This window comes from Artemia franciscana, unplaced genomic scaffold, assembly GCF_032884065.1.
Source record: "Artemia franciscana unplaced genomic scaffold, ASM3288406v1 PGA_scaffold_62, whole genome shotgun sequence".
In the NCBI taxonomy this organism is placed as follows: Eukaryota; Metazoa; Arthropoda; class Branchiopoda; order Anostraca; family Artemiidae; genus Artemia; species Artemia franciscana.
This window is the reverse complement of record NW_027062701.1, coordinates 116,211-131,078: the sequence shown is the minus strand read 5'-3', so window position 1 is coordinate 131,078 and position 14,868 is coordinate 116,211. Positions and strand designations below refer to the sequence as shown.

Below are 14,868 nucleotides of genomic sequence, written 5' to 3'. Positions count from 1 at the left end.
CTCCCCTTTGGGCTGGAAAATAATCTTCCAACTAGAGAATCGTGTCCTAGCCTTTCAGAAACTGTGCTTTAAAAGGATCCTGAACATAACGTGGTAAAAAAACGTCACCGACATAGAAGTTCGTCATTGAACCGATCAGCCATTAGTTGCTGACCGTCTGAACTGTATTAAATGGACATACCTTGGTCTTGCCCTTCGTATGGTATAGGATCGACTCGGTAATATAATGTATAAATGGTGCCCCATGTGGAGGTACAAAAGAGGTCGACCAAGATTTAACCTACAGTGACAGTATGGCCGGGACCTGGGAAGTGTAAAGTTATATTTCCTACCACAGTTAGATATTGTTACGGCGGTAGTCGAGTTTCGAGATGTCTGGTGTGGCTGTTTTGACTACACGTGCGTCATTCTTGGTACCGAAGGATTTAACTTCTAAGATTTTTTGTTATGGCAACTGAATTCTAATATACAGTAAAAATAGCTTTCCAACATTGTATAGTTAGACAAAGTCAAGTTGAAAGCTGTTAGCTTTGTTAGATTCTTTCTTCCTCTTTTTTCTTCGTCCCTGCTAATTATCCAATGCTACTGGAACCAGTTAATCAAACAGTTCGTGGTAACGAACTGTAGTAAGGAGTGACCCGGCTCAATAGTAACTGAAACTCTGAAAAACGGAATCTTGATACCAATAGTTACATAAAAAAAAATCGCATTTTAATGCTGATTTTAAATATATAAGTTTCAATAAGTTTAGTCACCCATCAAAAGTTACGAGCCTGAGAAAATATCCCTTATTTTAGAAAATAGGGGGAAACACCACTAGACTCAGCGTATCAAACAACCCTACGGTAGAAGTTTCTGGCTCCAATCTACAAAAATGTGGAATTTCGTATTTTTGCCAGAAGACAGATTACGGATGCGGTTTTTTTTTTTTTTCAGGGGTGATCGTATTGACCAGTGGTTCTAGAAAGTCGCAAGAGGGCTCATTCTAACGGAAGTTAATAGTTCTAGTGCTCTTTTTAAGTGACCAAAAAATTGTAGGGCACCTAGGCCCCCTACCACGCTCATTTTTTCCAAAGTCACCAGATCAACATTTTGAGATAGCCATTCTATTCAACATAGTCGAAAAACCTAATAACTATGTCTTTGAGGCTTAATTCCCCACAGGATCTTTCCATGGAGGAATTTATCAGGATGGAAGAGATTTTCTACGAAGGGAGCGCAGGATTTTTTAGCATTATTTAAAAAAACAATGAGAAAATTAATAAAAAAGAAGGTTTTTTTCAACTGGAAGTAAGGAGCAGCATTAAAACTTAAAACGAATAGAAAGTATTACGTATATAAGGGTGTTCGTCTTCTCCTCAATACCTGGCTCTTTACGCTAAAGTATTTTTAGTAATTTCAACTATTTATTCTACGGCCTTTGTGATTCAGGGGGTCATTCTTAAAGAATTGGGACAAAATTCAAGCTTTAGTGTGAAGAGCAAGGTATTGACGAGGGAGCAGACACCCCTCATATACGTAATAAAAATATACAAATATAGAAGTTCGCATTATATTCAAAAACGTTCAGAAATTGAATTTAAAAAAAGCAAGTTTTTTCAACTGAAAGTAAGGAGTGACACTAAAACTTAAAATGAGCAGAAATTATTCCGTATATGAAAGGGCTTGTCCCCTCGCTCTTTACGCTAAAGTTTTTTTTTTATTGTTTTAAAAAGAAATGAGGATCCTATTATTACGTTGTCTTAAACTTTACACCGAAACCAGCTGAAATTCTGCACGGGACTTTGTCTATTTTTGGGAGGAAGGCCTGCATCATGGTCTTGCCAAAATTGTCCTAAGACAAGGCCGTTTTGAAGAAAAAAAAGTTGTTTGTCCGACAAGTAAAAACGTGAAAAATAAATATAAGCCAATTATTGACGAGTTTTGTAATTTTTTTTTTATCCCTCTACCCCGGAAAAAAGTCCTTGTGTAACCCCCTCCCCAAAAAAAAAGATATCCTGTATACGTCCCTGTCCTAAGGGTTTTAATTTTTCTACAATTTTGTTAATGGTTACTAATTATGTTCTAATTTTTTCTTGAAATTGAACCCCCCCACCCTGAAAAAATCCTTCTGTAACCCCCCCCCCCCAAAAAAAAAATCTTTGATGCGTCCCTGTCCTAAGAGTTTTACTTTTTGTTTATGGTTATTAATTGTGTTCTAATTTTTGCTAGAAACCGAAATTTTTCTTTATTCTACGTTTGGGTGAGGAGGAGGGGGTCTTAGGGCTCCATAAGACATTTCAATCGAATCCAACTTTTTCAATAGCTTCAAAATTTACCATCCGACGACAGGGAACGGCGTCAGGAGATTAGCACTAAGTAGCTTCTGGAGCAATTTTCATGATAACACCCTCTATCTCAATTGATTAACATTTTACCACAAGAGCTTTTCTACTAGTTCATTTAGTTCAATTTTTTTGTTCTCTTTTAGGATAGGAGACAGCGGCTAGAAGTACTAAAGATAATACTTAAAGACGAAAATGTGAACGAAGATATAATAGTAGAAATGGCAGATAGGTCCAATGGGTTGTCCTGTGCGGATTTGACTGAAGTTTGCCGAACTGCTGTGGTGGAAAAAATGAACGACTTATATGACAGTAGTTTCAGGTTTGGCGTTTTCTTTAGACCACATAAATATTGTCATGTAAAAGTTTCCTGAACTTCAATTTCAGCTACTATTAGGCTATTAGAGGCTATTTCGTTCTTCTAAGGAACACATAGTCATGCGCTTGAACAGCTAATAATAAAGAAGCAAGCGAAAATATTACGGAGAAATTTGCCAAACGTATTTTCTGGTTTAATTGCTTGGCAAATCTACAGAGTGGTTGCAATTTATCATTTCCATTGCAAAGTTTAAATCAAAACCAAAATTTTCGATTCGTCATTTTTTTGTATTTAAAGGAAAAAAAGTTAAAAAAAATTAGGGAGTTGCATAACTGTAATTGTTTAGCTGTCTTTAATTTGTTATATAACTGATACTCTATTTTACGTTACTCTGTTGAGCCAAGTACACCCCAGAGCTGGTGAGGCTCCCCCTTAAGATCACTCAGCAACGCCCTCCTTCCTGAAATACCCCTTTAACCCCACCCCCATCCCCAAACTTGAGTTTTCTACTGTATTTACCCGTGCTTATTTGCTTTCGTATGAAGCAGTGCAGTTTAATCATGGTTACTTCAGGATTATCATAGATCAGACGATTGATCCCAAAATTAATCATGAACAGGAAGATATTATTACAAATGCAATATCTTGACTTATTTTAACTTTTAACTTATTTAACGTGCAAATTTTAGCAAGAATGTGCAAATTCTATTAAATAAAATTTGTGCATTCTTAAAAGATTACTTTAAGATAAAATGCAATTTTTGACAAACACTGTATCTTAACATACAAAATGATATAACGCAGGTATCTTTTGACTAAAGATTATATAACGCACATATATTTTGAAAAGTCGCTTTTCTGGATATTATGTCATATTTGAGTAACAACATAGCCTTATTCCCTGTGGTTCGTTCTTTTCTTTGTTCCGGCTAAGAAAAAGACAAAGACTTCATCCTGTGTGCGATAGATTTTAATATGAATCACCTTTCAAATGAATCATGAACAAGAAAATATTGCAAATGAGACGTCTTGACTTACTTTAGCTGAGCAAGAATACGCGAGTTTTAATAAATAAGTTATTACATTTGAGTCGCAATATTGTTTGGTGTAACTTCAAATGAGAAAATCATAAGCAGCGATTATTCGAACTAATGCAAACAATGTAACAATTTCTATGTAACTAATGTAAACATTTTTGGGGAATCCAGTGATAAGGTATTTGTTTTGTAGTTTCAAGAATGGCCGCACAAGCCATTAGGCTTTTTCGCAAATTTGTCTTATTTTTGTGTTTTTTTGTGTTTTTTAAATACATTCTCTCTCTCTCTTTAAAATGGGCTCACCAATAAGTGAGTCACTGTAATTGCATTTCCGTAATTTAGGATTGACAAGTTGAATAAGTTTAATGATTACTTTCTATACTAAGATAAAAAAAAAAGTAATAGCCTACAACTGCGACTGTTGAGGAGGAAACATGCTAAGAAAACAATTCTTACTTCACAATATTCAGAAAAATTATAGTTAACATGTTTTGAAGGTGCTTCCATTATACTTTACCCATGATCTCCATCCCCCCCCCACACACTAATCGGCACAAATATATCCCAAATTATATATTTCCCATGTGTTTTTGTATTTCTTGATTTTGTCATAGTTGATTCAATTTACGGGCACACGGGTTGAAACAAGAGTGACGCATGGCAAACTGCATGGGAAATATATAATTTGGGCTATATAATTGCACATCGTGAGTGTGAGGATAAAGTATAGCGGAAGCACCTTCAAGATGTGTTAACTACAATTTTCTTGCATATTGTACATGTTTCCTTCCTCAATAGACCAATTGTAGGCTAATAACAAAAATAAAGAAACGCTAGCTTGTAGATAGATTATAAAATTATAGAAGAGAAAGCGAGAAATAATGTCATCCCTTCCATCACACATTATATCAATGGCTAAACCAAGTAAAATGTTATTTTATTTTCACAACTAGTTTTATGTTTAATGATTAATAATTAGTAAGTTTAATAATTAATTTCTATACTAAGATAAAAAAAAGGTATTAGCCTACAACTGTGCAAACATGCTAAGAAAACAATTCTTACTTCATAATATTCAGAAAAAATTACAGTTAACACGTGTTGAAGGCGGTTCCTCTATACTTTGCCCCTAACCCACCCCCCCTAAATCTGCAAATGTATAACCCAAATTACATATTTCTGATGTATTTTTGTATTTCTCGATTTTGTCACTTTTGATTCAATTTACGGGCACATGGGTTGAAAACAAGAGTGATGCATGGCAAAGTGTAGATAGTGCTTGTAGATAGGTTGTAAAATTATAGAAGAAAAAGTGAGAAATAACGTCATTCCTTCGACCACACATTATGTCAATGGCCAAACCAAGTAAGGTCTTATTTCTGTAACTTAGACTTTGATTTTCACAACTATTTGTCTAAAATGACAATTATTCTCTTTTTTTAGATAATAATGAGTCGTGCAGATCGCTTAAATAATGGTGGAAAATCAAAAGTTAAAACGTGAACTTCTAATGGTGAGGCTATGGATTTTTGTGGCCTTTCATACATGATGGTCTGACAAATAATAATTTTGCTATGTCCATCTAGTCCTATCCTTGAAGATGCATCAATTTTTCCTATGATTTTGCTTAAAAGAATTCGTATATTTGTAATATTAAAACCTGTCTCAGAAAAGTATACTAAACAAAACACAAGGTTAAACTAAAATAAAATCGTATAAACGTCTTTTGAAAAGTGCTAATATTAAAAATGGGATAGCTTTAGGATTCTTCTGAATAATTCCAGTGGATTTGATTTGTTGCTCTTTTTTTCTTCTTGGAAACTAATTCAAATCAAATAGCGATAGAATTCACTTTAGGTAAAAAATCACTAGGGAAAAAAATTCATTACTAAGATAAGTGGTAATTCCCCAAGGGCGACAATCCTTAAGTGATAGCAGTTACAAGTTTGACCAAATAAATATAAATGTACAAGGACTGAAGAATATTTTCTGAATGTATGTATTCAAAACATAAAAACTGCTAGGATAATGCGGCCGGCACTGATCGCTAAAATAAATGTACAAGGACTGAAGAATATTTTCTGAATGTATGTTTTCAAAACATAAAAACTGCTAGGATAATGCGGCCGGCAATGATCGCTAAAAACTTCGAAATGGAAATTTTTGAAAATAAAACACTTCGGCATTTGCTCCCTCCAGATTTTGAAAAATATCTTTTTTTGGTATCTGCATAAAAAATTGAAAAGCTACATTTCCCTAGATTTTGATAAACACGTGCCCCTCCCCCTTCTGAATTCCGTGAATTGACGCCCATGCTGGAAAGCAAAGAATTACCCAAAGTAAAGAAGACGCTAATTTTGTCTGCCACAAAACAGTTCTTGATTTACATTTACAAAAAGGTTTTCATTTCGAAAATAAAAACACCATGAACAAACTTTTCCTAATGAATTACCCATAAAAAAAAATCGAAGGAAAACAAAGATTCCGTATCGGATTTTTCTTCAAAATGCTCCATGATGAAGATTTTTTTGCCACAATTTTGTTTTTTACTGAATTAAGCATCATCTTCATGATTCAACTCTTTTTTCTTTATTTTTCAGTGAGACGGCTGCTGTAACAGTAGAAGACCATTACTTTTTTAAGGCGTTAGATGAAGTCCTATTGTCACGGGGTCACACAAGGTTCTATCCCCTAGATTAAGTTGCTTGTTTTATTTTGGTAAGTGTATGACTTATAGGAATTTTCACGTAGTATTATTTTTCTTTTTATAACTGCTGCCTTAAAAATATTGATAACTCTTTACTCTAGGCTTTACGAGAGAAAATGAAAGAAGAGAAAAAAGTTTTTTTTTAAACTTTCTGAAAACAAATATTATAGGAAAGATAGAAAAAAGTTGACTTTTTCTGTGTCTCCCAAAACCAAACAGTTGAATATGCTGAACGGTTAGACAGTTGGTTCACTAAATTGAGAATAAAGAAACGGGCTGTTCCCATTCAGCAACTTTAAATTCACTGTTTAGTTAAGAGCAACCCTTGTCAAAAGTAACCGAAACCCTGACTAAATGAGTCATATAAAGGAACTCTGATAGCCATATATCCATAACTGGAATTTCCTTCTGAAAATTTTTAGATAGCTCATTGGGTTAGAACTATGAAATAGCTATCTACGCCAAATCACAGTTTCTGAAGCCATGCTACCATGCCGTGGAGGATTTGATCTTAAATCCATTTATAGATTTAGGAACCTAGACAAAATATTTAATTTCAAAAAATTACTATCACAAGCCCTGAAGGACCGAATTCGCATTTCGGAGTCATAAAACCATAAAAACAAAAACAAATCATAAAAATAGCACAAAAACTAAAAAACTGGCTAAACTATGTCCAAAACAACAAAAACAGAAAGGCGAAGCCATTCATTAGTGAAAAATTAAATTAAGCAACAAAATGTCAGAAAGGTAAAAAGGTAAAAACTAAAACAAAACTAAAAGAGTGAGATAAAATTAGCGTTGAAAAGGTTTAAAAGAGAACATAAAAACAAAGGGGAGGGAACAAAAGAATCAAATAAACATAAAACTTGGGTATTCACAGTACCAAAGAAAAAAGGCAAACAAGCAGTTTATTCTATCAGTAATGGAGGGGACAAAGGTTTTTTCATACCTGGAGGCTAAGTAACGGATGGGCGACAATATAGGAACGGGTTCAGAAACAGCACTTGACTGGCAGTGTCTGGATGGGGGGTTTCTTATGGGAGAAATGTTGTCCGTACGAAGGTTTATTATTGCATTTTTTGCAAAATGGATGCACAACATTCCACTCCTGTGCTGAAGAGTTTCCAGCTTGGCTTTTTTAGAAGGAGCGAGTATGGTACCTTAGCTTCTTTAAATATTATTTTCAGGGCTCTTTTTTTTGAATGGATTAAATGTTTTCTGATTCATCACGGGAGATGCCAGGATGCCAAACTGGACATGCATATTGCAGGATATATATCCTTCTTGGAAATTTGAAGTCGACGTCGAAAATAAATATAGTAGCAGTGGCAAATTTTGTCCGGAAGGGTCTTGTTATTTGAAAGTCGATTGTTACATAATTTAGTTTGTTTGTTGTTATATATGTATGTATACGGCCTGAAAAATGGCTTTAAATACAGTCATTCATTCATTCATATTCAAGATGCGGGCGGACAAAGGAAGTATAGATCCGTAAATAATGGGATGGGGGGGACGTTAAATTTATTCGAGAGCTTAAGGAGAGACATGGACGCATTAGTTTTATGCACAATATCTTTAACCTGGATATCCCACTTTAAATTAGAGGAAATTATAACCCCAAATAATTTAAAGGAAGACACAGAAATATCTGGGGGTATACGGTTGAGGAAAAGGGGTGAGGTCTCAAGGAAACATATTGGCATTATCATAGATTTAGAGGGGTTTACTCTCATGTCTAAGACCGCAGGTTCATCTGGAATATCATTGAGGATACTCATAGGGTTGCTTACTAAGTTTCAGTTGCAGGTTTCAACAACCGTTAGGTCATCCACAAATTTGCATCTGTCGGGAAATTCCTTAGCGAGGTTATTTATCATAACAGAAAAAAGGAGGGGACCTAGGAGAGTACTTTGGGGTGCTCCATTATCCACAGGGAGGGGACTGGAATAATGATTCCTATATTTGACTACCTGTGATCTATTTGATAAAAAGGAGACAACCAATTTAACCAGGAAAGGATCAATACTGAAATCATTTACAAGTTTCTCAGCCAAAATATTGTGATTAACAAGGTCAAATGCTTTTTGAAGGTCAATGGAAATTAAATTTAGCCAGCAACTAGGTTTTTCGAGAATTTTTCCAATTGAGTCAATAAGAAAAACAAGATAATGGGGAAGTAGAAGTGGATTTGATGTTCCCAAATTGTCTCAGGTCAGTAAAAGGTAGGATTTTCTTCTTTAGCCAATCCGCAAGGAATCCTTCACATAGTTTAGAGAATATAGAAGTGAGTCAAATAGGACGAACACCTTCAAGACCCTACCAAAGAGCCTGTCTACTCTTTGAGCAATTTATACGAAATGTATGGTTTTCACGTCGAACTTATATGCAGTATTACTGACGAGTTGTATAGTTGCACACCAAAGATCATTGAAAACGTCAGTAAATCTTTTCTGAGGAGAGAGAGAGAGAATCCCTAAAGTATATTTCAATCCACTCCCGCGCCTCAAAAAATAAGAGGTGTTCCTTTTTGGGGATTGTTTTCATTTTGAAGCATTGTTACGCAAAAGCCAAACTTTAACGTAAAGATTGGAGGTTGAGGACGACAGCAGCATCTCTATGTTAAGGATATTTCCGAATATCCTTACATTAACAACTGCAAAAATTCAAACTAGAAAATAACAACTAGTTTTTCAAATGGAAATAAAGAGTGACGTTAAAACTTAAAACGAATATAAGTTAACATGTATATCAAGGAGGATGTGCTCCCTCAAGGCTCCAATATGTTCGTTTTATGTAAAACAAAAATGATACTTATGCCTCTGAAGGCCTTAAGGGGGGTGGTAACAATACACTTGCTTCGGGTAGTTCCTGTTCATTATTGAGTTTAACTTCAATGTTGATTATAATTTCCGTTAATTTAGGCATCATTTCTTCGAAAGTAATCGTTCCTTTTCGAATTTAAGTTATGTCATAGTCAACGGAATAGTGCTGTTCTAGAAACAGCATTATGTGTCCTATCTTTATTTTGAATATTTTTGTTTCTTGTCTCATCATTAAAAATGGATGATTGGAGGAAGTCTGGGGAGGGCGTATTTAATTACAAACCAGTAGTTCTTGTACAATTTATATGGGTCAAAAACTGCCGGAGGGAAGCCCATCGTCCTCTCAACATTCTTTGTTCATGCCCCTCTTTGTGTTCCACGACCCTTTTTGAGATATAAGATTAAAAATTCAAGATCATTTTTATAAGAATCGTTCGAAAAATCCAAAACTTGCGCCTCAAGGGCGACTTGATCCGTGCAACGACAGGGGGAAAATGCCTCAAATTAAATGGATATCTCGTTTAAGACAGAGTCTTAACTGATGAATATAAGGAGAAAATTGGCAATTTTATACCTTTTTGAAACTAAGATCTTGCAAGATTTTGATAAATAATTTCATGGCCTCAGAGCCTGAGTTCCGTCAAGCCATGTGCCGACTTTATAAATATGGACTTTGCATCTCTTTCAACGTATGACTAGCCAGGGATATCATTTGCGAGTAGTCTTAGATGAACAGATGGCGCTTTTGCTTCAAGTTTCACCTTTAAACTTTGCTTTAATGTCAAGAAAATCAAATTTTTTTTTTTAATTTCACACTACAGACGAGGATTGAAATCACTGAGCTTTGTGGAGATTGTCGTGCAGGGTAACCAATATTCTTTTTTCTTTTTTCATTTAAACATCAAAATCTCCTTTTCCTCCTTTTTGACAAGAGATTGGTTTTCCCTTTTTCTTTTCTCATCGTACGAACTAAGACAGGTGAAACTGACGGCTATTGAGACAAAGAGCTCTTCCATGACTTTTTCCTTTCTAAAAGTTGACAGCCAGACTTCCTATAATTTCCTACTAGCAACGAAGAAATCCTTTAAAATACCTGGAATATTTTAGGACGAGGATATAAGAATTTGCACCTTGACTATCTGACCATAAAAGGTGCCTCACTTGTACATTCTTTTTCCAATCTGAAGAGATTTGGTATGTCAACTGAGGTTTTAAAGCTTGCATACTGCCGTTATGTTAGACCTTCTCTTAAATATGAACGGCCAGCTAATACGCATAACAAATAAAATACACTGGGTCACCACGGAGAGACAGAGCTCGTGATTGTGGTGACCCCATCAATATTTATAACTTATACAATATTAGTTGAAGATCCAATACCCAAGTCTACGGCCCACCACACCAAGCAGAAAGACAAAATAAAAACACAATAACAAAACAATCAAACAAACATGCACAGAGAATGACATCATGAGCAATTAGAGACGATGAATAAAAAAAAAATCCATAGAGAAAAAAAAGATTAAAAAAGATTAATGGTGAAAAGTTTCTAGGAAAAAATTTAGAAGTTTATGTCTTATTATATTAAATGATTTAGTATCATCATAAACAGTATGAAGTTTTCTCCATGCGCTTGTTACCATGTTCCTTGGTGAAAATCTCGATCGCTCCGTTATAAATCGAGAATAAATACGCTGGTAGGAAGTATTTGATGATTGATAAAGTTTATGTTGTAGATTTGCCTGTAAGTGTTAAAGTACTGATTTCAGTATTTTGAATGTCATTAATTTCAATGTATGCATGACGTACTTGCGCTACCGTTTGCTATTTTTGTTAATAAACTATCTTATCTAAAGTAAACTACTTTGCGTTAGATGGAATATTTGTGTTATTACACATACAAATAATGAAGAAACGTCATTGTTATTAATTTAAATGTGGTGTTTGGTTTGTTCAGCAAGCAGTATCACCGAATAACTAGGAGTTAGTAAAAAGGCACATTTCTTCATGATGTCTTGATTGTTATCAAGGAATCACACAAAGGGCTGTAACACAAAAGGCTTGTGTCACATTAAGGAATTCCTTCATGACCTTGAATCGTGTTTTGAATGCTTCGTCAGATTAAATGACAACTTCTACAAGATATCGGGAAATCTCACTCTGTCAGTTTTGTTACTTTAAAATGTTTATCTACATAACTATTGTTATTTTTTTCCGCTCGGTAGGTCCGTGTAAAATTCTGCAAATTCAGCCAAAAGTAAGTGGAATACCTCTAACTGTTTCATTTTTGTATCTTGTGGTACGATATATATAGAAGGAAGTTCCCCGTTTTCCCTTATCCGATTTGAATGAAAACTTTATTTTTATGATGAACATTTTTCATAGTTAAAATTTATCTTGCAAGTTTTATGATTATAGGTATGTGTAGGGGGTGGAGGAGGATATATGGGGGTATTTGTCTTACAATAATTTGTCCTGAAAATGACTGAAAACTTGATAATCCAAAAAAAGTGTGTTCTGATTTGTAGAAAAAGAAAAATTCCAACTACCGTAGATTTCCTACTCGTTGTTGAGTCAACTCGAGTATATATATATAGAAAAAATTGTTTGCTCAAGCGGTCCCTAATTACTTGTAGTATGCATTAATTAATGGTTTTACGCTTTTTTATTTGTATTATACAATTTTCAGGACTATGCACACAACCGAGGAAATTTTTGAGGAATAATTTCTAGTTTTTGTGTTCCACCTTTTGTAATGGTTCAGAAAGTAAATGATAAAATGTTGTTTTTGCTTTTCTTGTTAAATCGTTAGGATTGGAGCAAAAGTTTATGTTGAAGATTGTAGATATTCGGAGAAAAAATATTACGGGAATGTGGATATTCTTGCGTTTTTAGGGATCCTTTTCCGCTTAAAAAAATATTGAAAAAAAATTTACCTGAATTGTTCGTTACTTACCAAAATTAAAGATTCTTGAGATGTGATTTTAGTCATTGAATGGATTAAAAGTATATATATTTCATTCATGAGTGTGTCTCACATTCTCTCATGTCTGGAGCAAAATTAATGGGGGGGGGGGTGAATAATAAGAAGTAAACCAGAGGAATTGCCTAAAGATTGTTTTTGGTTACCGGCATACGAAAAGTGTGGTTCAATCCCGCTTGGTAAGGCTACAATGAAAGGATGGTTGAGATGGGTAGGGCACGTTCTGTGGATGAAGGATGACAGATTGACGAAGATTATCCCTTTCGGCCAACCATTTTGGGCTAAACGGAAAGCAGTTCGTCTGCGTTTGGAGTGGGAAGATGTCGTAAAGAAAGATTTAAAGGAAATTAGAACTTTCTGAGTGGGTGCAAAGAGAAAGGCTTTGAATGGATTATGACGGATGAGGATCGTGTGTAGCTGTGTTAGCCTCAGGCGGCTTGGTGATGCGTTGAGTTGTTAGTAGTAGTATGAAAAAAAGATATTTAAAGTTGTAAGGAGGAAATTTTTCTATTTACAATACATGCCAAACTGAATAAATTTTCATTAACATATGTGTTTGTCCATCCGTTCATGGAATTCTCAGTTGAGAGACATTGGTGGAAATAACTGGAGAAGGAACTTCCATAACACTCTCAAAATTTGTTCGTGCGCTAAACTTGAATAATCTTACACTACTGACCAGGACTCCTGCGTTTAAACATATGCATTAGTTAGTTAATTGGTAGAAGTTTTAGTCTATGCTAAAAGTCATTCAGTGTCAGATTTTTATTCTGTTACCCTTTCACCGTTACATGGAAAGGGGAAATTGGGAGAGTGTAGATCATAAGCAGTATTAATAGAGAGGGTAGGGAGGCTTTGAACTATGGAGGAAAGAAATCTACTAAGATCATTGGCTGTAACAAGGGGCTCTTCTTGTAAATGGAAATGTAAATTATTATGTGTTTTCCCACAGTTTTTTTTTATGTTTTTGTACCACTGTTTTGGCTTAGTGAAAAATAAAGCCTTGAATTTACATTTGTGATACGCAGAAGCAGATTTACGTATTTCTTTTTTTATATGTTTACGCAGTGAGTTAGCTTCTGATGTTTTACCATTCTGAAAGAGATTAATTTTAAGCCTAACTAGTGATGTAAGGTTTGTCATTAGAACACAATTTTACTTTTTTCTCAGGGAAGGATTCTAATTATTTGGTTTTAATCAGATTGAATAATTTTGGCCAAAACGAGGTGCAATCGGCCATCTTGTCTGCTAAAAAATTGGAGGTTAAAGTAGTTGGGGTTTTTTAGAGACAACTCTGGTCCCTGAAAAGAATATGTGTCAAAAACTAAGAACTAGAAAGGGAGAATCTATAAAAAGAAACTAAGACTCAAGCTATTATGTGGACAGCATATTTTCCTACAAATAGATATTTCAAGCAAGTAAAAATAGTTAATAGGCCTTGAGGATTTTTCCACGAGCATGACTATCCTTATAGAAAAATTAGTTTTGACACAAAACAAACGGAATTAAATTTTAAAAAATCTACGTTATTAGATAGACCCTTCTGCAGGGGGTTTTAACGTAGTTTTCTTTTTTCTTTTACGCTAAAAATTGATTTTCATCGGAACAGAAAGTGCTTATAAAATTTAGGAGTAAAAAGGAAGACTGGAGGTAGAATGAAACTTAGTTTTCAGGTCCATACTAAGAAATTAGCTCAATTCAAAGAAATTAAATGGACATAGCAAAAACAAATCAGCTTCGTGTGAATAATTATGGGAGAACGCGTATGAAAAGTTCAAACTTTAAAATAAAATTGCATTGGAATGAACCAAAAGCAATTCTTACAAGCTAGAAACCGGATACGATTTAAATCTTATCGTTGTTGGAAAAAAGTGTTACGAAGTCAAAATTGTCTAAATATTTAAGATTTAGTAGATCTAATCGCAAAATCGAAATTCATCGTTGCTGAAAATGGCAGTGGTGGTTTCTCAGACAAGTATTATTACTACTAACAACTCACCGTAGCACCAAGCCGCCTGAGGCCAACGCAGCTACGCACGCTCCTCCTCCATCCCAATCTATTAAAGACCAAGACCTCCCGCTTTGCACCCTCCCAGGAAGTTCCCATTTCCTTTATATCTTTCTTTATGACATTCTTCCACCCCATACGAGGACGACCTACTTTCCGTTTAGCCCTAGACTGTGTGCCGACAAGGACAATCTTCGGCAATCTGTCATTCTTCATCCGCAGAACGTGCCCTAGCCATCTCAACCTTTCTTTCATTATAGCCCTAGAAAGCGGGATTGAACCACACTTTTAGTAGAGCTACTGTTTGAAATGCGGTCTGTCAGCAGGATACGTAGAATAATCCGTAGGTAATTTCTCTTGAAAACATCTAGTAAATTTTCATCCGCTTTTCAGAGCGCCAATGCTTCAGGGGCATATTTGACCACTGTCATTACTGTACCTTCCAATGTTCTCATCTTGGTTTGCAGGCTTATCTTCCTGTTCTTCGAAATTTTTTCTAGCTGTAAAAAAACAAAAAAAACACCCTGAGCCTTTGCTATTCTACTTCTAACATCTTCACTGCTCCCACCGTCTTTACTAATAATACTACTAAGGTAAGTGAAGCTGCCCACCTCGTCAATCTTTTTGTTACCCAACGTCATCTTTTCATCTTCACTTATTCCTAG

The 14,868-nt window shown here is 35.0% G+C and overlaps 1 protein-coding gene across 4 annotated transcripts in view; it reads left to right on the top strand.

The window, feature by feature from the left end:
• The window catches only part of LOC136042084 (outer mitochondrial transmembrane helix translocase-like), a 58,908-nt gene extending 46,912 nt beyond the window's left edge, over positions 1–11,996 (top strand). For all 4 annotated transcript variants that reach the window (XM_065726984.1, XM_065726981.1, XM_065726983.1 and 1 more), the window contains exons 7-9: positions 2,471–2,646; positions 6,281–6,398; positions 11,902–11,996. In XM_065726984.1, coding sequence (XP_065583056.1) covers positions 2,471–2,646; positions 6,281–6,380 — 276 coding nt within the window. In that variant the 3' untranslated portion in view covers positions 6,381–6,398; positions 11,902–11,996. The remainder of the gene's footprint in view (positions 1–2,470; positions 2,647–6,280; positions 6,399–11,901) is intronic.
• The last annotated feature ends 2,872 nt before the right edge of the window (positions 11,997–14,868 follow it).